A 26,731-nucleotide genomic window follows, 5' to 3' on the forward strand; every position below is an offset into this window, starting at 1 on the left:
CAGACTCTGCGAAACCCTACACGCTGGCCAAAGGCTCCGGCTGCTGTACCATGACCCATGAGCCTGCAACGCAATGGGTCAATTTCGACCAAGATATCCATCGCATTGCGAGTCCGGTGTGGCTGAGTGTCCGTCCATGTTTCGGGACAGATCTAACAGCCCGGTGGAATGGACCCACAGTGGACTTTCGCTGGAGCTTGTTCTGCGGGAGTAGTACTAATAGTTACGTCGTGGAATCCTACCAGTTGACGCCTTGCAGCTAGCTGTTGGGGTTGGGCTGGATGGTTGAGAAGCCTTTACAAAGATTTGCCTCGCAAGTTTTTCAGCCGCCCTTTGCTGTGTCGCTCTGGAATGTTGGTAACAGCCTCATGTCCCATCAACGAGGGCCACTTGCCTGCTCGCCTGAACCGACGAAGAGGTCAGCATGTGGGTAGCCGAATTTATCTAGAACGTCAGAATAGGATCCCAATATGCTCGGCCTCGCCTACCACCGCTCAGCTCAGACCAGGAACATGGTAGTAGTAGGATAAATCAGTTCAGCCACAGCAACTGCCTGGAGGCAGGCCGGTTGCGCGGCTGTACCTGGCTGATTTGCCTTTTGCTAATATCCAGGTTCTGGCCAAGTTTTGCCAAATATCTAATACCTCAACATGCTAACGAGCACACTGTGGAGCGTTGGACCATGATACTCTTGGACAAGTCAAGTTGTTCGCACTCCCGCCCTGTCGATTAGGCGACCGCCAGCAACATCACAAATGCTCTAACACGCTCTGTGCAAGGACTTGAGCATCATGAAATCCCGAGGTCCTTTCCACATTCTACTAATCAAAGTTCCATGCTATGATGATGAGATTGTGATTCTGGATTTTCCAACTTGGGCATAGAACATACAGCATCCATATTGTACATTTGGCTTCAAGCCTGCTTCCTCTGTAGTATACACTCATCTTCACCCCTTCTCTGAAAAAAAAAAAAAGGCAACTTCCGGCGCTCTATAGGCCTCATATCATGTCGGGTTCCCCACAGCTTCCCTATGCTACAACGTTGATACCGATCGACCTCGCTTGATAAATGATTGACCTGCATAGTCCCTCTAAGGAGAGACCGGAGAGTCGTAATTCTGACTGCTTGATCTTTGCGATTTCGTACACATGCTTCAAACTGATGGTTCCGACCGTCTCGTGGCCCGGTTTGCTGGCACCCTTTCTGTTTCCTTTCTTATTCCGCGGTGCTTCGACAGCATTCAGAAGAAGCCATGAAGTTTGTGGCGTCCGCAGATCAAAGTGGAAAGATCTGTCTGGTCGAACAGTAACTCGACAAGGCATCGGCGTGCCGGGGGTTATGTGTGCGGTCCTGGCATTGAACTCCTGTAATTTTGGAATAAAGTCTCGGTTAGAAAAAAAATACGCGAATTGAACGTGACTTGGCGGCACCGCAGTGTCCAGGCATTCTCCATACCTTGCAGAAATCCATCGACTTGACACCCTTACTTCCCAGTGCAGGACCAACCGGCGGACTGGGACTCGCCTGGCCGGCTCCAACAATCAATTTGACCACCTGCTCAACGGCGCCAGTTGCGCCCTTTGCTTTGGACATTTTTGATGCGGCGGTATCCCGTGGCGCGGTGGTGGTTTCGAAGGCCAGACGTGGTCGCTCGAGCATGGAGTCGTCGCTAGAAAGATTTCACCAAGCTCTTGGTGTTGTTGGGCAGAGCCTCGTGTTCCACATACGGTGGGGGTGGGTGTATCTTGAATTTTTCTGAACCCGCCCCACACGACTTGGCTGTCTATCCAAAAAATTTGGAAAAGCACCAGAGGTTCGTTCACGTTGACAATTGAAACTGTCGGCAAGCGATCGCACTTCGTTGTGCACCCGCCCGATCTTAGGCAGCGAGGTTATCCATTTGCATACTTCTTCAACCACAGACAACGGGGAACTTGGAAAATTTCGAAAAAGGATGCCTTCCACACACCAAAAGGATAAGCCGTGGGATACGGAAGACATCAATAAGTGGAAGGTCGACACATTCACCTCCGAAGACAATGTCGGCGGCACGCTTGCGGAGGAGTCGTCCTTTGCGACTCTGTTCCCCAAATACCGCGAAGTGTATCTGAAAGAAGCCTGGCCCCTCATCACCAAGTCTCTCGAAAAGCATGGCATTGCCTGCACATTGGATTTGATTGAAGGCTCAATGACGGTCAAGACGACCCGAAAAACGTTTGACCCGGCGGCGATTCTGAACGCGCGCGATCTCATCAAGCTCTTGGCTCGAAGTGTCCCGGCTCCGCAGGCAGTCAAGATCCTCGAGGACGGCATGGCCTGCGACGTCATCAAGATTCGAAACCTGGTCGGCAGCAAAGACAGGTTTGTCAAGCGCCGACAAAGAATATTGGGGCCCAACGGTTCGACCCTCAAGGCACTCGAGCTCCTTACCGAGACGTATATTCTCGTTCACGGAAACACAGTCTGCGCCATGGGCGGGTACAAGGGTCTCAAAGAACTCCGAAGAATCGTCGAGGACTGCATGGCCAACATCCACCCCATCTATCACATCAAGGAGCTCATGATCAAGCGCGAACTGGCCAAGGATCCCGAGCTTGTAAACGAGAGCTGGGACCGGTTCCTTCCCAACTTCAAGAAGAAGACGCTCAGCCGCCGTCGTGTTCCCCACAAGGTCACGGACAAGAGCAAGAAGGTGTACACACCCTTCCCGCCTGCCCCCGAGCAGAGCAAGGTCGACAAGCAAATCGAGAGTGGTGAATACTTCTTGGGCAAGGAGGCCAAGGATAGAGCGGCCAAGGAGGAACGCAAGGAGAAGCAGAAACTACGGAAAGAGGAGAAGACAAAGGAGCGAGAGGCTGAATTCGTGCCTCCGGAGGAGAATAGGCCGAAGAAGAAGAGAAAGAAGTCATCTGATTAAGAGAAGGGAGCGGGGGCTGAATTGGGAGTTCTGTTATGTTTGTTTGTCTGGCTGGAGTCATTTAGTATCATTCCAAGCTGAGGAGGACAAGTACTAGTGGCATTCAAGGCGTTTTGATATCCTACGAAAGATTCAAAAATTATTCATTGCCAAAAATTGATTCGAGCGAACTTTATCTTTAGTTGTGTGATTCATTATTAGCCGCCGATTCTTGGGGTGTTTCGCTCACCCTTCCTCCTCTCGTTCTCTCATCTTACAGCTTTGACGACGGGTGGTCATTAATCTCAATGACCAATTTACCAAACTGTGTCCCAGCATCCATCTCCTCAAACAAGCCATCAATACCATGCAGGTTCGCCAACCCTTTCACCGTCTTACTTACAACCGGCCGGATCTTCTTGTCGTTTACAAAAGCAACCATGTCCTTGAACTCCCTTTTGGAGCCCATAGTCGAACCCCTCAGCTCGATATTCATCAACACAGCCTGCATAGTCCACTCCATCTTGGGCGCAACCGTCATGCCGTACTGGGAAACGATGCCGCCAGGCTTCAGGAACTTGGTGGCCTTGGAGACGATGTTACCTCCCGCACCGTCAATAACAGCATCGATGTACGGTCTACTCTCGGGGAGCAAACCCTTCAACTCGCGCTCCCAGCCGTCGGTTTTGTAGACGACGCCGCCCTTGGCTCCCATCCTCTTGGCCTTGTCAATCTTGGCCTGGTCACCAGAGGTAACGTAGACGTTGATGCCCATGGCCACGGCAAACTGGAGCACCTGGATTGCCACGCCGCCTCCGATACCAGTAACAAGTATGTTCCTGCCGGCCTCGGCGTTGCCACTCTTGGTGACGAGCGCTCGCCAGCCGGTCAGGCCTGCGAGCGGCAGAGCTGCGCCCTCGGCGGGAGTGAGATGCGCCGGTGCGGGCACGACGTCGTCTTCCTCGACCAGAGCATAGTCCTGGGCGCAGCCTGTTTTGGTCATGGACGACGCGCCGGTGATGAGGACGACGCCCTTTTCCGGCCCTACGGGGTCGGATTCCCACATGAGCATGGGGTTGAGAAGAACAGGCTTATTGAGAAGGTTCCTCTGCTTGACGGCTGCCCCAACCTCAACGACGGTGCCGTAGCCATCGGCGAGCAAGGGATTCTCAAACGAAATGGCTGGGTAGAGATGTCTGCGGATGAACAGGTCCTTGTGGTTGAGGGCCGCGGCATCCATACGAACCAGGAGTTGGCTTGGGCCGACCTGGGGCAAGGGCACTTGCCTGATTTTGATTCTGTCGTTTGGAGAGTTAGATGCCGACCGGTGATTGACGGGCTCACGAGAAAACTTACGGGTAGTAGACCTTGCCCGGCTTGCCGTCAATCTTTTGCACATGAAGAACTCGCGGCATTGTGGAGGAGGTTATTCTGGGTTTTTATTGGAGATTTGCAGTCAATTCGAAAATAAATGTTGTATTATTCTGAGAGTCATTGGACAGTGTACGATAAAGTACAGAGTGGTTGACGCAAGCGTGAACACATCCAAGATGATGCATGGCCCGGCAGCCCATTGCCGGCTTAATATTACAAGTTGAGGTTGAATCGCACATGGCGAATGGCAGGCCGCGGCGAGATCTCATAGGCGAATGCGCATCAGCATGGCGGGGAAATAACGGCATCAAGCGTGGGGACCTCGGTTGGCACTGGGGAGGTTGTACGGACTCACGGAGGACAAGGGACTTGGAACTCGCACGCAGGTCCGCTTGGTCATCTATCTGTCATCTAAGTTACCATGTGTGTTGTGCATACCAGCATCGATAGCCAGCACCCAAATTAGTCAGCCGGCATCTGGACATCTGGACATGCATACATACAGTGAGGCAAACGCCAGTCTGCGCACTCTTTATATCCAGATGCCGAACCGACCCAGACCCGTGCCGTCGTCAAGGCGCCGCCCGTCATCAAGGTGCCCGACCTGACACTTACATGCCCGAGTCACACACGACACATCCGGGCCAAGGGCGGGTCCAAAGAGAAGCGAACCCCCACATCTTGAGACTTCTATGAGACTTCGAGGCTCGGGCCAGGTCGGCGAATCATCAATTCCACGGCGACAGCAACTCGTGCGCACTGTTTCAGCAAGCAGTAACCTGCCGCACGGCTGCAAACTTGGCACATTTGCCAACTCTGGCCATGAGCCACACAAAAGGGGGGGAACCTTTAAAAAAAAAAAAAAGGAAAAAAAAGGCAGAAAAAAAAAAGAATTACGACGCAAACATGACAGCACGATCCAACGACACACAGCACGCCATGGTCCCCGACAATTGCCAATGCCACGCCATCACTAATTCGACACTAGTAGCCACCAAACCAGCCAGTGGGCATTCGGTTCTAAGGGGTCCTATAAAATGTGGCACCACGGATCCGGATCGTCGCCGAAGGAGGGCAAAGAGGGTGCCTTTGCGCGCAGACCAGATCGCCGAACATGTTGGAGCGTTGGCTCTCCTTGCTTCCATCTCGTGAGCAATCAGCGGCCTATGCGTAAAAGGGCAGAGGAGGATTCAAGGGTCAGAAGAAGGAAGGAAAATCTATAAAATAACCCGACTTCAAGAGCCCTCCCCATCTGCCGCATTCCTCGGCCGCATCTCTACAAAAGAAAAAAAAGTCGAGCTACATCTACGTCCTCTTTGTCGTCGAGTCTTCACCATGGCCGCTACCGCGATATCGGGGGCTGCCTTTGGCGCTGCCATGATGGCCGCGGGCTTCCACCAGCCTTCCGTGGTGATTTCGCAGTTGAGGTTTGAGAATTGGCACATGTTTCAGACCTTTCTGGCTGCTACGGCCACCAGCGCGTAAGTCGAAAAGGCCCATCCTGTCACGCCTCGGCGCCGGCAACTAACACACACACGTCACCGCCACCAGGGCGATATATGCCGTTGCTGAGCGCCTGGGCTACGCAAAGATTTCGCCGCGGAACTCGTCTCCCCTAGGCCTCTTCTCCAGCTACGACGGCAACATTATAGGCGGCGGCCTCCTGGGCGCGGGCATGGCCCTGTCGGGCTCGTGTCCCGGCACGCTCTACGCACAACTGGCGGCGGGCGTTCGATCGGGCTTCCACGCCTTGGACGGCGCCATCATTGGGGGGGTGCTCTGGTCCGGGCTGGTGAGCAAGCTGGTCAAGAGGCGGCGGGAGAAGATGGGCGCGAAGCCGGAGCCAGCCGTCGTCGGTGAGCAGCTGGGCCTGTCCAACGGCACCACGCTCCTGCTGCTCGAGGCCGTCTGCGTGGCCGTCGTCGCTGCCACGGTCTTGTATACGCCCGCCAGTCCCACGGCCAAGATACCCGGCGCGCTGGGTGGCCTTCTCATCGGGGGCGCACAGCTCGTTTCTATCCTCACGCGGAGGACCATGGTGGGCATCTCGGGCTCGTACGAGGAGGTGGGCAATTTCTTCTGGTGGCTCGTCCGGGGAGCCGACCCCAATGCCAAGCCCTCCTCGTACCAGAACATCTTGTTTGCCTCTTGGGTGGCAGCCGGCGCATGGGGTCTTTTGAGGCTGGTCCCGGGGTTGGCGTCTGGCCCTGCGTACGAGATGTCACCGCTGTTGGCCGTGTCAGGCGGTGTGTTGATGGCTGTTGGGTCGAGAATGGCGGGCGGGTGCACCTCGGGGCACGGCATCAGTGGTATTTCTCTGTTGTCTGCGTCGAGTATCGTCACCATCATGAGTGCGTTTGCTGCTGGGGGTGTGGTCGCGCCGTTGGTTCATTGACCCTGTCCAATTTGCTCCTCTGTGCATCCTATTATTTAGCTCTACAGCACAAGTCCATTCCATCCCGTTACGGAAATAAAGTTTTGCCTATTTCTTGATTCCACATCCCTTCTTCGCCGTCACTTCAACCTCAATCTTCATTTCCTCCTTCATTAGCGCAGACTGGATCATCATGGCCGCAGGCTTGACATCTCCAAACCACTTCCTCAACACCGGCCAGGTCTTGGGGAAGTCGTCACTATCCGGCAAGATGTATTGGACGCGAACGACGTCCGCCATGCAAGAACCAGCTTCCGTCAATGCTTTGTCGACATTGCGCAGGGTTTGCTCCGCTTGCTCTGCTACATTATCTGATATTTCGCCCGTTTGGTAGTTGTACCTTGACGAGAGGACATCAGTTGTTTAAAAAGAAAAAAAAAGAAGAAAGAAAATGGCGAAACATGTAAACTATCAGTTCACATCGTCTGCAGACCTACCCCGTGGTTCCGGATACCATTACCCAGTCATCTACGACGACAACACGGGAGTATCCAATTTCGGCCTCGAACGCTGAGCCAGAGCTGATGTTCGTACGAGACATGGTTGAAGCTCTGATATTGTTGGTCTGACTGTGTAGGGTGGCGTAGGGTGCGAGAGGACGGGTACCGGGCAGAGGGTTTGGCACAAGATGCATTTAGAGCACCGAAGTGATGCCTTGATTCCAAAGGGCGTATTTAAAACAATTGGCGTGAATTAGCATTTCGTTTGGATGAGTCATTTAGAACCGCGAGTATCCCGTTCTAAACTCGCCGGCCGTCGTTGAGTTTAGTGGGGCAGCTACGAACAAAAAGGCCGTTGTGCTCGTCGACTGACTGGCTGCGTTTGTATTGAATAGATAGCACGCACTTCTGTCAAGGAACTGTACCAACCATCAACATTTCACGTCACGGCGTCGAAGCTTGAACCCCCATACGCTATTTCGTGACGTCTCAGTTTGGTTCTGCCGCTGTTTCAATGTCAAGCATTGATGGCTGTCCGTTGACTTTGTCGTCACCTCCAAGCTGCTGCTCGTCCGTACAGGTTGTAGTACATGACCTACGCACAGCATATGCTTTGCTTTGCACATCACCGGGTCTAAAGCAATTCCTGTATATGACCATGTGGCCTACTCGCTAGGCCATGAAGTGAGTGAAATTCGTGGTATCAATCGCCGCTGAAAGCTGTTATACACTGATAATAATATAATACAGAAGATGGCACGTCCCGTCCTTTACTGGCCCGCCAACTCTTTGACCATATTGGCAACAACCTTCTTGTCCACATCCTTGCCCTCCAAAGCACCGGACAGGCGCTTCATCACGTCGCCAATGAGGGACTTTGTTGCCGTCCCTGCGCTCTTGGAAGCGTCAACTGCTTGCTGTATCAAGGCCTTTAGCTCGGCTTCTCCAAGAGTTTGAACGCCACTGCCAGCCAGGTACTCATCCAGAATACGGATCTGTACGTTCTCCTTCTCGACGAGATCGTCGCGGCCTGCGGCCTTGGCATCGGCCGCGGCATCTTGGGCACTCTTCTGAATGCGTCGCATTAGGGCAACGAGCTGCACGTCGGTCCGAATCGGGCTGGAGGTCTTGGAGGCGTTGAGGTTGGCTGACATGATTGATCGCAGCACAGATAGCCGTGGAGCGTCCTTGGCTCGCATGGCGGTCTTGAGGTCTCCCTTGAGCTTCTGCAAGAAGGGTGCAGGAGCATTCTCAGTGGTCGTCGAGAATGCTTGGTGAGCTCGCTGCATGAAGGCTGAGGGCATGCGGCTACTAGTACGTGGCATGCGGGCTAGCTGCGCCCAGCGCGCTGCTGAGAGAAGAGACATTGCTCGGTTGGATGCCATTGTGCTGAGCGCAATTGAGCACTCAATTGACGTGGTAGTTTGGGTCGGTTGCGCTGTTGATGAAGCCAAGGTCGATCCGCAATGTCTTGTGGAAACGAAGCTCAACACGAATACCAGGGGCAGCTTTTTTTTGTGTTTTGTCAGATCCAGAACAGTGAGAGGCGGGAGGTTCAACTGTTAAGACCACCAGCTATTGGCTGGCTGCAGGTGCGCAATCAATCAGTGGATACACCCACCGGACAGACCTTTACCTGTCATATTACGTATCTTCGAGGTTGCATGTGCATTTTTTACACTGTACGGAGTAAGGGGACGTCTAATAGCTTAATAAGTACTGGCTGGAGCACATGCTGTACCCAGGCATATCTCAACTTTCGCCCGATATGCCCAGATGTCTAGGAACTTGTTCTACCGTATTTTAGGCAGCTATCATTGTCCAGGACTCCAGATGGCTCCTTCCTCATTACACCCATTCATGCGCATGCGCTACAGCTGCACACATCACTGGCTGGGACTCAGAGTGGAACACTTCAAGTTGGGTGGGGTGGACGATGAGCTGCATATCGATCTAGCCATGCGCGCCATGCCCAGGCACCTCGTCATATGTCACCAGACATGATGCCACAAAATTTGCCTGAGAATCGACGCTCTATCAAGCGGCTACAGTCCTCCCAGTTCATCGCATCTCGATGACCCGCTGTGGCTTGAGGATCGGCGCCGTCGCGCTATCACCTGATCCCGGCCTGGCAGCAGCAACCGGAACCAAGTTTCAAATAAATTAACAGCAGCAGATTCTGGTGTTATTTGTCTGAATGACTTGCCATAGAAGACTCTGCTTGGCCTGCTCGCTCGGCAAAATATTGGTGACACAATGTTCTAATCGGGAGTTATGTAGTTACGCGGCTGTTGCCAATCAGGATGAGAGTAACTCCGTAGCCTGCTGCGGGAATGACCCTTGGTGTACACTGTATTGATAGATAGAAATAGATATGTTTGTCACTCAGCACGAGGACCACGTCTCTCAAGATTGAAGAGAACATCGACAGATGAGTAAAGTTACACCGCCCCTGACCTGACTTGGCTCGTAGCCTCGGACGAGACGCCGAACGCCCATGTCAGCCGGTCTGCAAAGCATTGAAACAAATTAGCCGTCTGTAAACGTCGCTAACAGCGTGGGCACGGGGAGCCAAGGGAGGACGAGCTGAGAGGAAGGGCGAGGCAGTCAGTCCCTAAGAAGATGAATAGCAGACTTGACTGGCTGGCATGGCGCACTGGTGCCCAACATGTCTCCTGTCGCCCGTCCACAGAGACGAGAGACATGGGGGGGAAGCCAAGGCTTGGGTTTCGACCCGAATCGCCTTCACCATGGTTTCGTTGCAATCACCGGGTTCCGGTTTGTCGGTACTGGTGTGCCCACCCCATAGGAACGCCTATTTAGGCTAAAATAAACGTGGGCGCATCCGCTGTGTTTGAGTAGGTATTAATTTCTCTACACCATCTTGAACTAACCCCGTGACGAGATGGCATAACGATTGATGCCATGCCAACGCTTGGTGTGATGACAAGGACGCAACTTGAGAAGGACACCCGCAAGTTCCAAAGCTGTTGCCCTCTGGATGTCATTCTCGGCCACTCCAAGTCCAACCCCCAAGGCCTAACATTGAAATCGCCTGGGCGCCTGGTCGCACCTGCCTGTGTCGCGGAACGCCTTGCTAGCTTGGAAAGCGCGACCGCGGACAACGACCGTTGACCTCATTCAGCACTCCACCATGGCATCTGCTTTGCAAGCCGTCTCTTTCTCTCGACATTTGAGACTCTTTTGAACCAGTCCCTCCACTGCCTGCTCCTTGCCGTCTTTACTGGTCACCAGGGGAGAAGCTGGAGGCCATTCAAAATGAAATACCAGCAGGAAGTACAAGATGGGACTGCCAGGCCGCGACATGAGCATGCCCAATACCTCGAGTTGGCTACCTGCGAAGGTAGGTATTCAAACAGTCCATGACTCAACTCTGCTTGGACCGAGTCCCTGGTCATGGCCTTACGCTTCAGGTTTACGGCCAATGCAGACGTATCTGAGTAACAATGTAAGCAAGCTGTACGCTGTACTTGGCTCCAGTTGGCGCCTAGGCATTATCACTTTGAATGATACTTACAATGGAAAATAGGCCTGTTTGGACTCATATTAGCCTTTGTCGGACGACATTTGGCACCCCTCGACTTCATACCTTGTACAGCCGATTAGCTGCCTCTTCTCTAGCGTCCTTTATTAAACTCATAAAGCGGTCCTGCGGCACTCTGGGAACTGCCAGTTAACTCCGGATTTCAAGCCACGAGAGATCTGCTTACTTTTGCAATTTTGTGAATGGATACAAGGCCAATGAATGCAGTAATTGGGCAACATTCTCAGCATTAGCAGACCCTATGCCATGATTTCTTTCATCTGACGAAGAGGTACCTCAGCTGCGAATCCTGTTTCGTTGAATTTGCGGACCACGTACCACCCGGCCAAGGACACATTGGCAACATGAGTAACCGTGACTCAACATCCGTGAAACCCACATTCGTCATCCAATGTTTTAGCTGGAGAGCTGCTCTGGTGTCTTTCATGGGATGCATTGCATCAAGATACAGGGAAGACCATATGGATAGTGCATGGCCTGGCTCCTCGACTGTCAACTCCTAGCTTAAATTTGGGAGATGCGGCATTACTCGCCTCTGTGTAAAGTTCCGTTATCTGATTGAGCATTGAAATATATTTCCACCATCTGACACCAACCTCCAGGACGAAGAACACGAAAGATATCTTGGATGTAGCCGTGCCAACGGCTTGCGTTAATGCCACCAGACATCATTTGGCTGTGGACTACATCGAACTGTCCCGGGGAGAAGGTAAACCTGGTGAGATCAAGACGGTTAGTCGAGGGCAGTCTATTTCTGGCAACAGTTTCGCTGACCTCGCGTTCAGGTCGTCAATTTGGAAAACCAGATTCTCTGGCTGGTCTTCAGGTATCATATTGGGGCAGATATCAACGCCAATCACCTATAGAAACGCAGTCAGCTAGGCAGTATGGCCGCTGAAGCACCTTTATCAACGACCCGACATTGTGGAACAAACAGGTCCCACGTATTCCCTTTTGCCGAATTCCATGTCTCGCGATGGGCTGCGTAATATTGTCGTACCTCACAGTCCGGATAGGCTCTGGCAACATCGACAGCCCAGTCACCGGCTCCAAAGCCGCAATCGAGGATTCGTTTCGGTTCGTTCACGGGTGGAAAGATAAGTCTACCATCGAAGAGTCGACAGAGAACAGAGTGCATCAACTCGAGATGTGCAACCTCTTCCTATATTCCAATATCAGCACGCAATGGTTCCCCGTCTTTTGGTCTTGATTAACGGAAAGCACATACCTCGTCGACTGGGCCAAAATACACCCCATTAGTCACAGCGTGCTTTTGATAAGATCGACCGTGATACTCCAACGTTTCCTCAAACGACTTGTCCAGAGGGACGGTCCCATCTCTTCCTCGGACGGTTAGTGCCAAGCCTGATTTTGGTGCTCATAATATCCCTTACTCGGTGTCCATATCTTGGTTCGATGGATACTTAAGTAAATAAGTATTGCTTTTGGTTAACGCGTTGCTGACATGAGTAGATATTCCGTCGGGTAGGGAGATGCAAGAGTTATTACTAGTCTCACGCGAAAGAGGCAGTCATGTGGTATGCGAATGAACAATCCCGGTCCGCCTGTCAGGCTATCCCAACCACAGAACAAGCCTACAGCGTCGTATGACTTGCTACAGAAGCTAGAAAATCGACGACTGATAAATATTTTCTCTGAAGGAATGAAGGAAGAAAGGGAGGCCTGGCATATTTGGCTCCGGCACGTGTTTGACCTTGGAAGACTCAATAGAGAGCTGAGACATTGAGAAGGACCTGCTTCACCAACTGCGTGGCCCAGTCCTTCTATTTACAAACCTCAACGCAGTCAGCTATTGTTTGTGCCACCCAATCAACCATAAGAGCCCACCAACGTCCAGGGGTGGGTTCAGATGGAGGGCAGAGACGCAAAGTCTGTTATGACGCACGATGGATCCGCAGGGTCCAGATTTACCGAGGAGCAACGAACATGATCTCAAATCACAACGTTGCGGAAGCCTAATTGGAGGACAAAACGGCTCGCAACGAATTATTCTGTCTGGACTCGAAGTGATTGTGAAGGGCTTGTGCTCAATGGCATAGTGTGCCAGTGCCGTGGGAGGAGAACATCTTATTTCGCTATTTCCCCTTTTGACGATCATCTACGTGGATAGGCCAAGAAATGAGACTTGATAGACTGACGACTTTCTCGTGCCGAGCCAGAACAGAGGTGCTAAGCAGTCACGCTTGTCTAATGATCAGAGACATAGGAGGGCTGAGAAGGCTTTTTGGGGGGAGCTGCCACATCCTCTGTGAAGTATCATTGGGGGTGTCGGTCCTTGCAAATCTTGGCAAGTACATCAACGAACATTCGGCTTTCAAGTACATTGCCCTGGCCGGGCGCTTCGCAGCGCTTTAATTTGTCCCCTGTGGATATGGAGTCCTCCAGCGCAGTGACGTTACTTGCAGAAGGCGGGATTTGAACGGAAAAGGTCAAGTAGCTCTGATCTCTTGACATGGCCCCATAAACTTCCGGACCGACTGCGGAAGGCCAACTACAAACCAGACAGTATTCAACTTTACAACATTGCCTTATCTGTCCCATTGCAAGCCTGTCTGCGTCTTTGGAAATTTTGGATCTACAGCCACTGAGCCTCGGGTGGCGACCTAGTGAAGGAGGAATTACCAACGGAGTGAATGAGCAGGTCAATCCTAGGGTTACTTGGACGTGCGTTCCGAGGCTTCATCGCACCCACTCTGGTGGACCTCAAATGTTACTTCCTCAATACCAAAGCAACGGGCGGGAGCTCTTGCCAAGCAACCAAGCTATCTGCTCAACCCGAGCGCCACTAGGCATGCTTCCGGCTGTAAAGACTGATCCCGCACATATTTTGTGGACTGAAAACATGAACTACGAAGTAGATGGGATGAACTCTAACCAAGCGGGCGAAAATCGGATCATCATCTTCAATGGGAAAGTGATGTTTCACCTGGTGAACAAACCGAGCTGGTCGATATCGTGTGAAAGGACAAGGCTGATAGATACACGGAGTAGGCTCCGCCAAATTCAAGACAGGCCACTAACACTCATTAGCCTCCTCGTCTCCCTACCGTACGTGGCTGATGTAGAACTATGCAGAGACCCTGGATACACCGATAAAGACCAGCTGAGAGATAAACAGGCATCGACAAGGGTCGGGTACAATAAAGAAAGAAGCAGGTGTGGGAAGTGTGGGAAGTGTGGGCACTCGGAACCCCCTCGCAGCTGCAAATTGCCAGGAGTAATACGAATAATAGTTTACGAAACGGGAGACTGAATCTATACCCTGAGCACGGGGAACCATGCACCAGAAGGCTGCACATCTATGCCGCACTTGCTTCCTCACTTGTCCATACATCAATCAGCACAGCAGCCCCGGACAAAACAGTACAGAAGTCTTCAGAGTCGACAATGGGGCTCTCCAATGAGGAAATGTCCCGCCTGAGCAGATTGGCCACGTGTTACTCAATCTAGTGGTGTTGGTCGCGAAAGGTGCCATGGTTGATGTACCATCATCCTAAAATGGCGGTCTTTCTACACACAGGGCCGTGCAGAACAGGCACATTTGCCAAGCATCTACAGAGTATTGTTCAGATGGTCTGAATCAACCGCGGATAAATACGGGAAGACCCCACAAAACAGCCAGACTACGTAAAATGGCGACCGCTTCAACCACTCATCCGTACCGCATAGTAGTTACACTGCATGGTTTCTCTCTATTGATGGCTCCCTGCAGGGATCAAGTGAACCGTCAAATGGGTGTCAACTGGGGAGGGGGTTCGGAACCGACAGAGTCTCGTCGAACAGAGACCGAGAGACTCTGGGAACGAGCCAACATATTTCGGACAGGTGGAATTTACCGCATGGCAAGATTTGGCCCGAGGACCAGGTCCCTCCCTGTCCCCACGCTTTGCTGGCTTTGAATTTTTGCAACGACACGGCGGTTTTGAGGACCGGACCGGCGCGAGCCATGCCTCGCAGGGGGCTGATCCTTGCGCAAGGCAAGCCCTTTTGCCGAACCAAGCCGTCGGGTTTGGCGCATCGCGTGGGGGACCGGTCCCTCGGATTTTTAGGCAAGTCTAGTTTGCGTCATGGTATTGGATTCTCTCTTTGAGCCGAGACATGTTGCCGTAGTGTTTTGGGCCGTCGAAAATTGCTGATCCAAGTTTTTTTTTGTATTGGGCAACGATGCTCTCGGGGCTATGGAGCGGAAAACCTCAAAGGCTTGTGCCGCCGTGGCCAAGCACAAGGGTTTTAAGCTTGCCATTCGGGAATTGGTGTCAAATTTTTGAACATACTAGTCTATAACCAAGTCTATCGTATCCGTGCTGTACTACATAAGTGCTGACCACTCTGTTGCTGAAGCCCCGTACGTTCCACCAAAAGAGTCTGATTTCGCATGCGCAGTTATTTTGCGCCCCTCTCAAGTCCAGAATTGAAAGCGCCGCACGGAGTACTGAAAATTGACCGGAGAATGAGGTGTAGAATGGGAGGGGAAAGAAAATTGCTATGTCTATAATTACATCATTGTATGACATGACCAGTCACTAATCAGGCCGACACGACTGGATCAGGTACCAACACAGCGATTGGCCGGCTTTTGAGTCATGAATCGGTCATAAAGCAACGAGCGTTGAAGCGGCGCAGGTGCCCTGTTCAAGCAACAGCTCGAACTGGGCCGACTTTTGCCTGCGTACGGAGTGAAAGTCCACTTGACCAGACCCGGCACTGAAGTAGATGGTCCCTGCAGCAGATGTTTGTGGCTGTTGCACCGCCAAACACGAGGGCGGACTTCGGCCTGTCAGTGGATCTGAACTTGACCGTCTGAGCTTGACAGACATGCAGCTGCCAAAAACGGGCGAGTTTTCTCCCCCCAGTTATGTGGCATGTGGCCCCGATCAGCACCAAGTGAAGACAGGGTTTCTGCTCTTGACGGCTTCAAGCCGCTCCACGATGACCTTGCGCTGATTGCCCATTTGTCCTTCTGCCGCTGCAAAACCCAAGTCCCCATCGAGGTCGTCACTGTCGTACGAATCATGCGAGTCGCCGTACAGCTGTTGGGCTATGGTGTTACTATTCCGCCTTGCAGCTGCCGGTGAAGCAAACGAGTATCTCCGCTGTTGGTAGGGCCCGTGGCGAGCTGGATCGTAGACGTTTAGCGGGCGGGATCCTGCCTGGTTCCCTAATGGATTCCTGTCATGCCCGTTCATGGATCGTCTCTCGTCGGGTGATCGGGCACCGTCTTCGTTGGGGCTGGAAATTTCATCGAATCGGCCAGAACGTGGCATGTCCACCGGGGCGGTCTGTAGTCCAAGGAGGTCGGCCGACGAGTCTTGATTGACTGGTACAGAGCTAGCGATGTCGGCCTCGTCCATAGATTGACGAACGTTGGAGTTGCGCCGCAGCTCAGAAGATGTCACTCGCATAGGGACTGCAACTGGCACATCGACCAAATCATCCCAGACGCATACTTTGGTTCGACGAGTGAGCTCGAGAGGACCGTGGTCCGGGGTTTTGAGTGCCTCCACAACATTCCAAGCCTGACCCTTCATGACGGCGATCTGCTTGGCAAACATGCGCTCCTGGAAATCTTCATCAACCTGGAAGACTCGCTTGAGCGCCATTTGTGTTTGAGCCCACCAAGCTGTAGAAGTGAGGAGCGGAAGGAAGTGATCTCTCGTCTTTTGTGAAAATGGCCGACCGATGAGGTCTACAGGAAGGAAAAGCCAGCCAAACGGGAAACTAATGTAACACGTTGTTAGTGACTGTTGTGTTATGAGGCATTTAAAAAAAATGATCTGTCAGGTGAAGACTTGCCTCCGCCATGCATCAGGATGTTTCCAGGGCCACGAAAGCGAATTGTCAATGGCACCGATATACATGGCTGGCTCCTTTGATGCCAATTTGTTGCTCGAAGCATTCATGGGCCTCTGGCTCCTATAGGGGTACGATGCCCTGGTAGCAGACTGCGGCATTTGCTCTAGATCAACGGGTCGGGGAGCATTCTCGTGGTCGTCCTGTGGTGTTTCCATGTTCAGCTGTACAGGGTCCGAAGCCACAGACACCGTGCCCGCGTCCCAGTCAACTTTGACCATCCAGTTGTCAAGCCCACGATCCGTGTTTCTCATAATGTAGTCCAAGATGACAAGCTTCTCAAGTTCCTCCCTGAAGGACTGCTTAATTTGCTCCGTCCACGTAAAGCGCGGCGGACCGGCAGACCCGTCAGCATCCTCTGGCGATTCGTCGTCGCTGGAATCGGCATCTTCCGGTGACGCAGATGTAGATGGACGGCAGCTTTCTGTCCACCTCTTCCTGCGACTCCTATGCGTATCATTTGCCCGGAAACCGGACCAATATTGGTCAGGCCAGGGGTGCTCCCGCAAAAAGACGTTTGCATCTTTGAAGCCCTTGAGGAAGACTTGAAAGCTACCGGGCTTTGCAGGCAGTGGCTTCTTCTTTCGGTAGAAGCTGCGACGGTCCCAGAAAGGGTAGTGGAATGACTTTGATGATAGCCAGACAACGTCTGTGTAGGGAACGAGGTGGGTGCGGAGTTGGCAGTCGAGTACGTAGGCTGCCGCCTCACTGACATACGACAGATTGGGAATAAGACTGCGGGTGACGGGGGTTAGTAGTTGCAACCAGATATTCATACGTTGTAGATTCAAGACGTACCAAGCTCGCCCAAAGCAGCAAGGAAAGAGGTTCCTATGAATCCACTTGTTCCATTTCGGATTACCCGCGGCGTACGGCTCCTCGTCCTTTGGCTTAAACACGCCGACAATCTTGCCATCCGGATTCCTTGCAAAATAACTACCAGAGCTCCCTTGTGAAATCATGCTCGGGTGGACCTCTTGTCGAATGGCAAGGCGCACACTTTCCACAATGGCTTCAAACTCGGCCTTGGTCATGACGCCAGGTTGGTCTTCAGCCAGTGCCTCCGCCGTAACGGGCCGCACTCCCTCTGGAGGCTGGAAGACGGAGTGGTGAATCTCGAGTCTCTCCTCCTCGCCCGAAATGCCCTTGCCCTTGCCGCGCTTGAATCGAGAAGCAATTTCGTCGGCCCATCGTTCCAGCCTTGCATTGATGGCCTTCAGATCGACGCCACCATGAGAACCTCCACGTCTCCGGAACTTGGGCCGTTGGTTGGCCTTGGGGCTCATCATGCCGGAGCGATGGCGAGGCTGTGTGATGGCTGCGAAGCGCGGCGCAGAGGCCGGCTGCAGGGAGGCAGAGGAGGCGGCAAGGGGATCATCGTCCGAGTCGTCACTGAATTGGTCGGCTTGGGCCAGGCGCTCGTAGCCCGTGGTGGGAGGTCGATCCCGCGGCATGGTTTAGCTGGATGTCGTAGTTGGGCAGCCAGCCATCACGATGGGGAGAGGGCACGACTGTACGAAAAATGTCCGTCCCCTGGACAAAAAGGGCTGTGTGCTTCTAGAGTCAAGTCTTTTTCAGTGACGTGTATCGGTTGTAGGATCTCGGAGGCCAGACTTTGAAAGGTGATTCGGTGGATGCAAGCTAGGTAGGAGTTGAAACAAACTTGAGCCTTCGAGCTGTGTGGCAATATGACGGCATTCAAGAAAGGAGACGATGTGTGAGAAAATGGACGTGCTCGGCCCTCGGCACCTCAATGGAGACACAAATTGCGAGTTTGCCCTTCCCGACCGGAGAACTCGGCCGACTCGATATACAGACTCTTTGATGGCCAAGCTGCTCTTTGAAAAGGAGTGCAAGGGTAATGAGTGCTGATGCACGTTGGCTTGTTCATCAATGTGTCAAGTCGCGCCCAGCTTGTGACGGCCTACGGACCTCCACCTCCGGAGTACTACGACTCTACGAGAAACTGGGATTCGCGGCACTATTCCCAAAGAGGCTTAGGGTATGGTGGCACCACGAGGCCCTGGCTGTGGCTGGTTGCCCTGAGTGTGGCTTTGGCTGTGGCACTGGCTATAGTTCCAGACCTCCAGCCCTTTCCTCACACCTAGCACAGCATGAGAATGAAGACATCCGAGGCCTTGCGCACAAATCAAAGCCCGGGGCCGATCATGCCCAACCGTGGGCATTTTGGTGCGTCTCTTCCGGCCATTATGTTATTGCTCCGCGGCTAGAGCACACGCGATGCTGGATCGCATTTTCGCATCTCAAGGCTCAGCAGACGATGTTGCGTCACCAGAGTTACAGTGTCGCTAAATACGGTGAATAAGAACACAGTCGGTGGCACGAGCTGACGGCACCGTATGTGTGTCTGACGGGACGGGTTCGAATTGTGAGCGGAATCATACTGCCATGAAACGGATATAAAAGGGGGGAATGGACTCCAATCTCTTCTCCATGTTGAAACAGTGATTCAAGCTGATATCTAGAGCAAACTCACATCATACCTTGTCATAACATAGTTTGTGGTCGCGTTCATAGCAATGGTGTCGTTGCGACAGATATCAATATCAATCCTCCTTGCCTCCCCCACACAAGCGTCTCAAACCCTTGCTCCTGGAAACAACAACCACCACCACCACGCATCATGTCGCTGTCGTCCCCACGAAAAATGCTGACCTTCGGACGATCAATGGAGCGCCCTAAATTCCACCATCCAAGGTAACTTGCAAGCCGTTCGCCCCGTCGCAGTGCCCTGCTTCAACCCATCATCTCCCCTCGCTGCGTCGTGTGCCGTGGCGAAACAAGACGCCAACAACTCTGTCTGGCGGTCGGCTCAACCTGGCGCTGTCCAATGGGCAAACTGGGAAGCATGGCCGGAAAAAGACCAATCCTGCCATTTTGATCAACCCAAAAATGTCCCCTGCGGGCAAGGCCGCGCATCGTTGTACTCGGCCCTCGTGGAGAGGGCAGAACATATACAGGCCGCTGTTCGCTTCGCAGCCAAGTATAACCTCCGGTTAGCCATCAAGAACTCCGGCCACTGTTTCCTGGGCCGCTCTACTGCGCCAGAGTCGCTGCAGATATCGACCAATAAGATGAAGAGCATGGCCTTTACAAACAGGTTTGTTCCAGAGGGGGCGGCTGGTAGTACTTCCGAGTCGTTTGGTTCTGCCGTGACGATTGGCGCCGGAGTCCAACTTAAGGAACTGTACGTAGCAGCTACGAAGCATAATGTTACCGTGGTTGCTGGGGTAGCACATACTGTTGGTGGTGGTGGTGGTTATATTCAGGGCGGAGGCCATTCGCCACTGGGCAACTGGAAGGAGATGGCGTCTGTTAATGCGTTGGAGTTCAAGGTTGTCAATGCCAAGGTAGGATTTCTTACCCTCCCAAGGGGTCACAGAGCGTAATGTACTAAAACATCCTCCGCCTCACTTGACAAGGGCGAACTAGTCACGGCGAACAACTACAAGAACAAAGACCTCTTCTGGGCTCTGCGCGGGGGCGGAGGCGGCACATTCGGCGTCGTCGTCAGCGTCACCATCAGCACATTTCCAGATGTACCCTCTAGTTTCGTGAGCTTCGGCTTCGGTACGCTGGCAGCCAACTCATCCGCATATTGAGACATGGTGAGAGCCTTCCACGCCCATCTCCCATCTGTATCGGCGGCCGGAGGAGCAGGATACTACGGAATCAGCTCCGTACCAAGCGACACCAACGGAGCCAAGGTGCTCGAATTGACAGGAGGCTTCGGATTTCTCAGCCTGACGAGCGAAGAAGTTATTCAAAAGGCTGTAGCCCCCATGGTGGCAGAGGTGAATAGGTACGCCGGTCGTGGATCCGGGTACAACGTCTCCATCACCCGCCGAGTATCAAATTACATCCTTGGCTTACTCCGCGGCGAGGCCGACGACACAGGCGGCATTGCGGTGGCCGGCTCACGTATGATCTCGCCAGAGTTTCTCCTCTCCAGCGACGGTCCTGCCCGAGAGGTATCGCAGAGACATCGCCAACAGGATTTACAGGTGTCGTCGTTGCCGGCGGAGCGGCTGCCGATACTGCCATCGACTCGGCTCTCAATCCCTCCTGGCGGAAGACAGCCACTCACATTATCTTTGGAGCAGGCTGGAACAGCACCACTCCTGTGGATGAAATAAGGGCTATTCAGGAGGAGCTGACGAATGTCAAGGTGGAAAAGCTGCGAGTTTTGGAGCCGCATATGGGCGCGTACCTCAACGAGGACTTTCAGAAGTCCTTCGGGGGGGGCGAATTACGCCAGGCTGTACAAGGTGAAGCAGGCTGTGGATCCGGACAATTTGTTCATTGCGCGCAAGGGAGTGGGCAGCGAGAATTGGGATGATGCCGGTCTGTGTACGAGGGCGACCAAGGTGGCAAGGTTGTGTTAGATGGGTGTTGACGTGCCAATTGACTCACCCTCGGCAGATCAATGAAGTCTATACAAATTTCTCTAGACAACCGTAAGTCGGGGGTAGCTGGCAATGTTGAGCCCGTCACGCATGTGGTAAGCTCGGCTTTTGATACTTTTTGAAACCCGCTTCGACGTGACCTGACACGAGAACTGGTAATGTCTCTTCCTTGAGAGATGGAACCAACCGATATCTACAGCTGATTAGTCTACACAGCCTCAAAGGGAAATCAAATGCACGTCGTTTAGTCTCTTGTCGGACTCGCCCGGCAGGCATCATCAGATGACCGACTTCCACTCAACCGGGGAACCAGGCATCAGCAGCCCACACGCTAAACCTTGTGCCGCATCCCCAATGCAGGTTCCAATCCGCCGATGAGTCAACCGGCATGGGATGAGCTCAACTGTCAACTGGTGCCTGGTACCAAACTCCAAGGGTCCAAATGATCAACGCCGGGTTTCGTCGGCGGCCACTGCCCACCACCGAGGCCTTCATTACATATATGTACATCCAATCAGCCCGAAACAGCCAGCCAAGACGGCCGTCGCCGTTGCAAGTCAACAGCACTCAACCCAAGCTCACCGATTCGGGATCCAAACTAGTCTCCCCTATTCCAGCCCAAGGCCTCCCAATCAGCAGCCACCATGCCCGTCACAATTGACTCGAGCTCCACGTACGACGTGAACTACTCGACGACCGACGTAGTCAACGCCTGGCGCACCGCGCGCCTCGAGTTCATCAAAGTCGACAAGAACGACCAAAACATCAAAGAGTTCCTCCCGCAGACCGAGCAGGATCCCGTCGTGCTGTCTCTGGCGTCCGGCCAGGTTCTCGCGCCCACGGGCCAGTCAGATCTCGATGAGAGCCTCGACGCCCTCAGCAAGGCTCTCCTCGGTGTAGCCATTTGTCTTGGCCCGACGGAACGGGAGGACCAGGAACCGCCGTCAGAGAAGGACAGGAAGAAGAAGAAGGAGAAGCCCATCATCATCGGAACCATGTGTCTCGGCTGGGGGGGCATCAACCCTCGAAATGCGCATCATCGCTCCGCGCAAATGGGCATCGTGATTGGCAAGGCCCATCAGAACAAGGGGTACGGGAGGGAGGCGATTAATTGGATGGTTGATTGGGCGTTTAAGCACGCGGGTTTGCATACCGTGTGTATGGTTGCTGCAAGCTTCAACCAGAGGGGCATCCATCTGTATCAGGATATCGGCTTCAGGTTGGAGGGACGCCGGAGAGAAGTGTGCTACTTTAATCGCGCGTGGCACGACGAGCTGGACTTTGGCATGACGGAACACGAGTGGGAGAAGTTGAGGGGAGCGTCTTCCTAGCGGATTTCAAAGGGGAAAATGAGACAAGGCAAAGGGGAAAAGAAACACACACATACACAAAAAAAAAAAAAAAAAAAAAAAAAAAAAAAAGCGAGAGCAGCTTGGATCGGACCATTCTTCTGTAGTTGTAAGCTTGTAAGCATGGCATGGCGTTCTGGGATATACCGCCATCCTAGGTCCCATCACTGGTATGGCGCAGGAAGCGTGATACCGCTCAGCATATAGAAATTAGATGGATCTTCTTCATTCTACGGAGCACTTCATCTTAACTTGTGCTTGGTTCAATACTCGCGTGACACGGTCGTCCAAGTATCCCATGATGCCATCTTTTACCATCTGTCGAGAGGTAGTACATACACAATATATGACATATTAGGCACCTTTGAGTTTTATAAAAGTAAAGAGACAAAACTCGTAAAACTTGACGTTTCAGGACACAATGGTGATACCCATCTATCCACCCGGATGTCTGCTGCATGAATTCTGGAGGAGGGTATGTCGTCCGTGTTCCCCAAATCAGTATACAGAATAAGTTAACTATACCTCACCTTCGAGAGCCCCAAGTAGCACATATCAGATGAAATCTCGGCGTAATGGTTCGCGCCCCTGGGGTCCCCTTCATGCTACGTAAGATGGTGGTTAGCGAATGATTGCCGCCGAGGCCAACACCTGACGTGTTGCGTGGTTCGGAGAAGGCAATGTTCAAAATAATAAAAAAAAGATGGCCATGTTCGTTTGGTGCGAACGACTGATGTTGATCGGCGCCAGACCTGTTTCTTGGACTGCATTGCGAAGCCAGCTTTGAGACCTGATGAGACGGGCGTGACGTAGCGGAGAGAGGGCAGCCAATGAGTCCGAGTCTCAAGTTGGGTGACATCAAGTAAAATATCTGTTGTGGCAACGCAACATGGTCAAACCCGCGTTGGTGAGTGCATGATACAACGCCAATATCGTGCTCCATGGGTTTGGATTGCGAGTGGGCCAAATGAAGGACCATCACACAGTGACTTTCACTCCTGCATCGCCACTCTCCATAGACACATTGACACAATATCTAGTAATGATGTGTCAAAGTGTTTAGGCTCCCCGAGCGAGTTTGGCCCCCAAAAGCATTGCTCATGCTGGAACTGGGGCGATGACAACGGTGACACAAGCATGTGTCACCGAACTGTCGGCAGAGCACGCGGCTTTACTCCAGTCAGGTCCACCTTCAAACTGCCTGTCTAGCCGTGGAATTGTGTATGTAGAATGCAACCAGGCTTTTGCATTCGTTATTACGGAGTACGGGGTCGTCCGTACAAACAGTCATTTGCTGTTCATGCGGCCGCACGACAAGACAACAAACAAACCCACCCACTCGTTGAGGCCTAAGTAAACGTCTCGGGACAGTCCCAAAAGAAAGATAAGACGGGAACAACGCACAGCCGCCAGAGAATCCAGATGGTCCGTCGCAGGCGAGCACACTTGCGAAAATGATGATTCCGTGGCTTTGGACGGGGCATCGAGAGTGTCCTCTGCGGCAGACAAGAAGAACTAAACGGCCAGCCGCATCTCGATGGGCTCTCTCGCACCCCAATCTTTCCGTGTCTCTGCTTGGTTCTGGCAGGTGGTAGGCACGTAGACTAGTACAAGTCGGCCCTAGTTAACAAGCACCCTCTCTGAGTTATCAAGCACCCCCATTGTGGCTTGCTGTGGCTGGGACACCCGATACCGGGCCCCCATAGATTTTTGTATGGGGATAACGTAAAGGTTGTCTTGTCTGTACGGTCGCGCCTTCGCAAAAAATCACTCGAATTAATCTATTTAAATGAAGCTATTCAGAGATTTCTATCGTCGGCACCGGCTGTCGCATAATATCATCTATCGTAGCTGCCTGTTATGTCATTTCTTCAAAGACCTGATCCATTTTACCTTTAAATTCAGGCGTAATATCATCATCCTAAATAAACGGAGGCATCTTAACTACCCCATTATGACTCTGTAAAAGGACGCTGTGAGGCTTTTAGCGATGAATTTTATGGTGTTAAGGCCGTAATTCCGTCATTTTCATTGATATCGTCACGGTCCTCAATTGCGGCTGTAAAACGCATGTAAGCTCGAGAGCCCTCGGTGCCCGGCTCGTATGAATCGTCTCGATCAACAGCTCTAAGGCCAATAGCTGTTAAAGTTAATCGTGATACTTTAATAGCTGCGGGTGCTATTAAAGGCGGCGGTTATTGACGATTTTAATGATTTTTACGGTCGGCTCGAGCCTCGGCGGCTTCTTCAGATATCGTGCGTTATTTGTGGCCTATTATTTTGGTGTTGTGGTGGTGTGGTGGGTGTGTGGTGCGCTGCAAGCGGCGTTAGTGGTGACTGTGAGGGCCGGCCTGTCCAAATTGCCTTACTAATTACTAGTAAATTCCGACACCGGCACCTGAAGGGGCCCAGCCACAATGGGGGTGCTTGATAACTCAGAGAGGGTGCTTGTTAATCGGACCCTACAAGTCCCGTGGCCAGTCAAGTTTGATTGTGATGACTGGCGTTTCTCGCGTACGCATTTATTGGTACTGTAGGGGGGCCGCATAGGCCTGACTGGGCCGGAGGGAAGAAAGAGTTGGGTGCATTTCTAATGCGTGGCCAAAGCAAGGATCCATGGGAATGGTGCGGTGGCCTAGGAGGTGGATTGGCGGATTGGCTGCGGTAGCATGACATCAATGGAGCACCGGAGGCAGCGGTCCTGGCTTTGGACTTGATTGGGACAATGCAGATTGAAGAGTCGCGAGATCCCGAGTCACCAAAAGGCATCACAGACCTCGTGGTTGCCCAGTGCCTCCGCTTGTCTGCTTGTGGCATATCAAACACCCCAGCGCCATCCGTGTGGTGACAGTTCTCAGGATCGGGTGCCGACATCAAGGTTTGGTGGCTTCGTCCTAATCTTGGGGAGGTCTCAGGTGACCTCACCTTGCCTAGGTTGGGCTTTTGGTCTGCGTGGATGGAGCTCGCTCGAGGACCGGCTGGCCGGCTTGGTGCAATTGTGTCTAGCGCCAATCGTGGATTGAATTATTTTGAGGACGGATGGTATGCGAGGAAGCAAGCACGACGAGCGCTACGGGGGTACCAGCCGGAGGAGACTCCACGGAGCAAGACAATTGTCTAACAGACAACACACTGCCTGCCTGGGCCAGGAACTCGCTGTGCCCATCACTCGCAAGACCAGAACCAGACGGCTCACCCCTCCCTGGGTTATTCTTTGTTCTTGTTTTGTATTTTAATTGCATCCCCCTTGCTCATTACCCCCCTTTCCATTCCTTGTCCTTCAATTCTACAGTATTTAAATTCTTACTCGTGGCACTGACTGCCGGGACGTACATACGCGGTGCCCGTGGTTCCATTGTTGTCGAGGCCAACAGACACCAAGGGCATACGACTGTTACCGTTACCCTTTCCATCTACTACACCCTGCAATTCAACGCCGCTATACTATCCTCCCTCAGTACCTTTGCCACGACGGCACACGGGGAAACAATGTCTCCTCTCGCTGATGCCGGCGATGTTCTCCGAGATGCCGCCCATCTCGCCGCGGAACAAGAGGTATCCAGGGGCCGCAAGAGGTCCCGAAGCACATCCAGAGCTACAACCTCCAAGTCCCTTTTTAGACCCGACGAGTCTAGCACACTTCGAGGACGATCACCACGCCGTGCTACGTCTCCATTCCCGCTGCCTTCTCGCAACACCTCTCCCTCTATCCTGAGGTCGCCTACAAGCCAGATCTTACTGTACAACCAACTCAGACGGGCTCGCCGGGAGCACTGTCCATCCCGCACTGCCTCTCCTAGCGACCGAAGCTTCAGACGACGTCAAAGGACAAGAAGCCGAAGCCGAAGCCGAAGCAGAGGATCTCGACGGGACCACGAACCTGTTCGGTCTCCTGATATCCTCTCTAGCTTGAGACACGAAGTCTTGTACGGACATGCCGATGACACAGATAACAAAGCCCAGGCATGACCTTGCATAAAAAAGAAGAAGAAAAGGGGAAACTAGCATCAACATGGATCGATAGACTGTTTTGGACTTAACAAGATTGTATTTTCTTGTACGATACGGAGGACTTTGTGTAGCACGTGGCGCATGAAAAACCAACAACTTGGGAGATTGGTTGTTTGGGACAAAAGAAAAGCATGATTGTGATGAGTGGGGTGTTTTCATTCTATTTCTTAGCTTCTCATATGTACTTTCTTGGCATACACGCAACGGAGTTGTGACGGGGAAACGGCAAGTGTTTTTGAAGCACTCAGCAGGAATGACTGGGATTGCTGGGCGTTAACAATAGCCTTTTTTTTTTTTTTCCTTTTCTTACAAAAATGCTTACCTATGTAGTTTAACTACAAAAATAAACAATTCAATCAGC

The 26,731-nt window shown here is 52.6% G+C and overlaps 12 protein-coding genes across 12 annotated transcripts; 6 read left to right on the forward strand and 6 right to left on the reverse strand.

Moving 5' to 3' along the window:
* Positions 1-277: 277 nt before the first annotated feature.
* MRPL19_1 (mitochondrial 54S ribosomal protein uL11m) lies at positions 278-1,692 on the reverse strand. The gene is made up of 2 exons (XM_007809464.2): positions 1,459-1,692; positions 278-1,367 (listed from the first exon to the last, which is right to left on the reverse strand). Exons 1-2 carry the CDS (start codon positions 1,660-1,662, stop codon positions 1,032-1,034), a joined length of 540 nt encoding a protein of 179 aa, XP_007807655.2. The 5' UTR covers positions 1,663-1,692; the 3' UTR covers positions 278-1,031.
* Positions 1,693-1,820: 128 nt separating this feature from the next.
* On the forward strand, positions 1,821-3,621 carry KRR1_1 (ribosomal RNA assembly protein krr1). Its single transcript, XM_007809465.2, has one exon. The coding sequence runs from the start codon at positions 1,958-1,960 to the stop codon at positions 2,918-2,920; it is 963 nt and encodes a 320-aa protein (XP_007807656.1). The 5' UTR covers positions 1,821-1,957; the 3' UTR covers positions 2,921-3,621.
* Positions 3,174-4,314, reverse strand: J3458_001810 (uncharacterized protein; the record flags this gene model as incomplete). The annotated part of the gene is made up of 2 exons (XM_007809466.2): positions 3,174-4,197; positions 4,256-4,314. 2 exons carry the CDS (start codon positions 4,312-4,314, stop codon positions 3,174-3,176), a joined length of 1,083 nt encoding a protein of 360 aa, XP_007807657.2.
* Positions 4,315-5,608: 1,294 nt separating this feature from the next.
* J3458_001811 (uncharacterized protein) lies at positions 5,609-6,668 on the forward strand (the record flags this gene model as incomplete). The annotated part of the gene is made up of 2 exons (XM_066116934.1): positions 5,609-5,754; positions 5,825-6,668. The coding sequence occupies 2 exons, from the start codon at positions 5,609-5,611 to the stop codon at positions 6,666-6,668; spliced, it is 990 nt and encodes a 329-aa protein (XP_065978821.1).
* An 87-nt stretch (positions 6,669-6,755) lies between these two features.
* On the reverse strand, positions 6,756-7,248 carry J3458_001812 (uncharacterized protein; the record flags this gene model as incomplete). Its single annotated transcript, XM_066116935.1, has 2 exons — positions 6,756-7,047; positions 7,145-7,248. The coding sequence occupies 2 exons, from the start codon at positions 7,246-7,248 to the stop codon at positions 6,756-6,758; spliced, it is 396 nt and encodes a 131-aa protein (XP_065978822.1).
* Positions 7,249-7,917: 669 nt separating this feature from the next.
* On the reverse strand, positions 7,918-8,532 carry J3458_001813 (uncharacterized protein; the record flags this gene model as incomplete). The annotated part of the gene is made up of 1 exon (XM_007809468.2): positions 7,918-8,532. One exon carries the CDS (start codon positions 8,530-8,532, stop codon positions 7,918-7,920), a length of 615 nt encoding a protein of 204 aa, XP_007807659.2.
* Positions 8,533-15,607: 7,075 nt separating this feature from the next.
* Positions 15,608-18,037, reverse strand: lsb6_1 (Phosphatidylinositol 4-kinase; the record flags this gene model as incomplete). The annotated part of the gene is made up of 3 exons (XM_066116936.1): positions 15,608-16,451; positions 16,527-17,318; positions 17,382-18,037. The coding sequence occupies 3 exons, from the start codon at positions 18,035-18,037 to the stop codon at positions 15,608-15,610; spliced, it is 2,292 nt and encodes a 763-aa protein (XP_065978823.1).
* Positions 18,038-19,678: 1,641 nt separating this feature from the next.
* J3458_001815 (uncharacterized protein) lies at positions 19,679-20,206 on the forward strand (the record flags this gene model as incomplete). Its single annotated transcript, XM_066116937.1, has 2 exons — positions 19,679-19,954; positions 20,027-20,206. The coding sequence occupies 2 exons, from the start codon at positions 19,679-19,681 to the stop codon at positions 20,204-20,206; spliced, it is 456 nt and encodes a 151-aa protein (XP_065978824.1).
* A 3-nt stretch (positions 20,207-20,209) lies between these two features.
* Positions 20,210-20,943, forward strand: J3458_001816 (uncharacterized protein; the record flags this gene model as incomplete). The annotated part of the gene is made up of 2 exons (XM_007809470.2): positions 20,210-20,525; positions 20,609-20,943. The coding sequence occupies 2 exons, from the start codon at positions 20,210-20,212 to the stop codon at positions 20,941-20,943; spliced, it is 651 nt and encodes a 216-aa protein (XP_007807661.2).
* A 711-nt stretch (positions 20,944-21,654) lies between these two features.
* J3458_001817 (uncharacterized protein) lies at positions 21,655-22,341 on the forward strand (the record flags this gene model as incomplete). The annotated part of the gene is made up of 1 exon (XM_007809471.1): positions 21,655-22,341. The coding sequence occupies one exon, from the start codon at positions 21,655-21,657 to the stop codon at positions 22,339-22,341; it is 687 nt and encodes a 228-aa protein (XP_007807662.1).
* Positions 22,342-24,840: 2,499 nt separating this feature from the next.
* On the reverse strand, positions 24,841-25,233 carry J3458_001818 (uncharacterized protein; the record flags this gene model as incomplete). The annotated part of the gene is made up of 1 exon (XM_066116938.1): positions 24,841-25,233. One exon carries the CDS (start codon positions 25,231-25,233, stop codon positions 24,841-24,843), a length of 393 nt encoding a protein of 130 aa, XP_065978825.1.
* Positions 25,234-25,848: 615 nt separating this feature from the next.
* Positions 25,849-26,328, forward strand: J3458_001819 (uncharacterized protein; the record flags this gene model as incomplete). Its single annotated transcript, XM_066116939.1, has 1 exon — positions 25,849-26,328. One exon carries the CDS (start codon positions 25,849-25,851, stop codon positions 26,326-26,328), a length of 480 nt encoding a protein of 159 aa, XP_065978826.1.
* Positions 26,329-26,731: the final 403 nt, after the last annotated feature.

The sequence above is a fragment of the Metarhizium acridum genome, assembly GCF_019434415.1.
Source record: "Metarhizium acridum strain ARSEF 324 chromosome Unknown scaffold_1, whole genome shotgun sequence".
Taxonomy (NCBI): domain Eukaryota; kingdom Fungi; phylum Ascomycota; class Sordariomycetes; order Hypocreales; family Clavicipitaceae; genus Metarhizium; species Metarhizium acridum.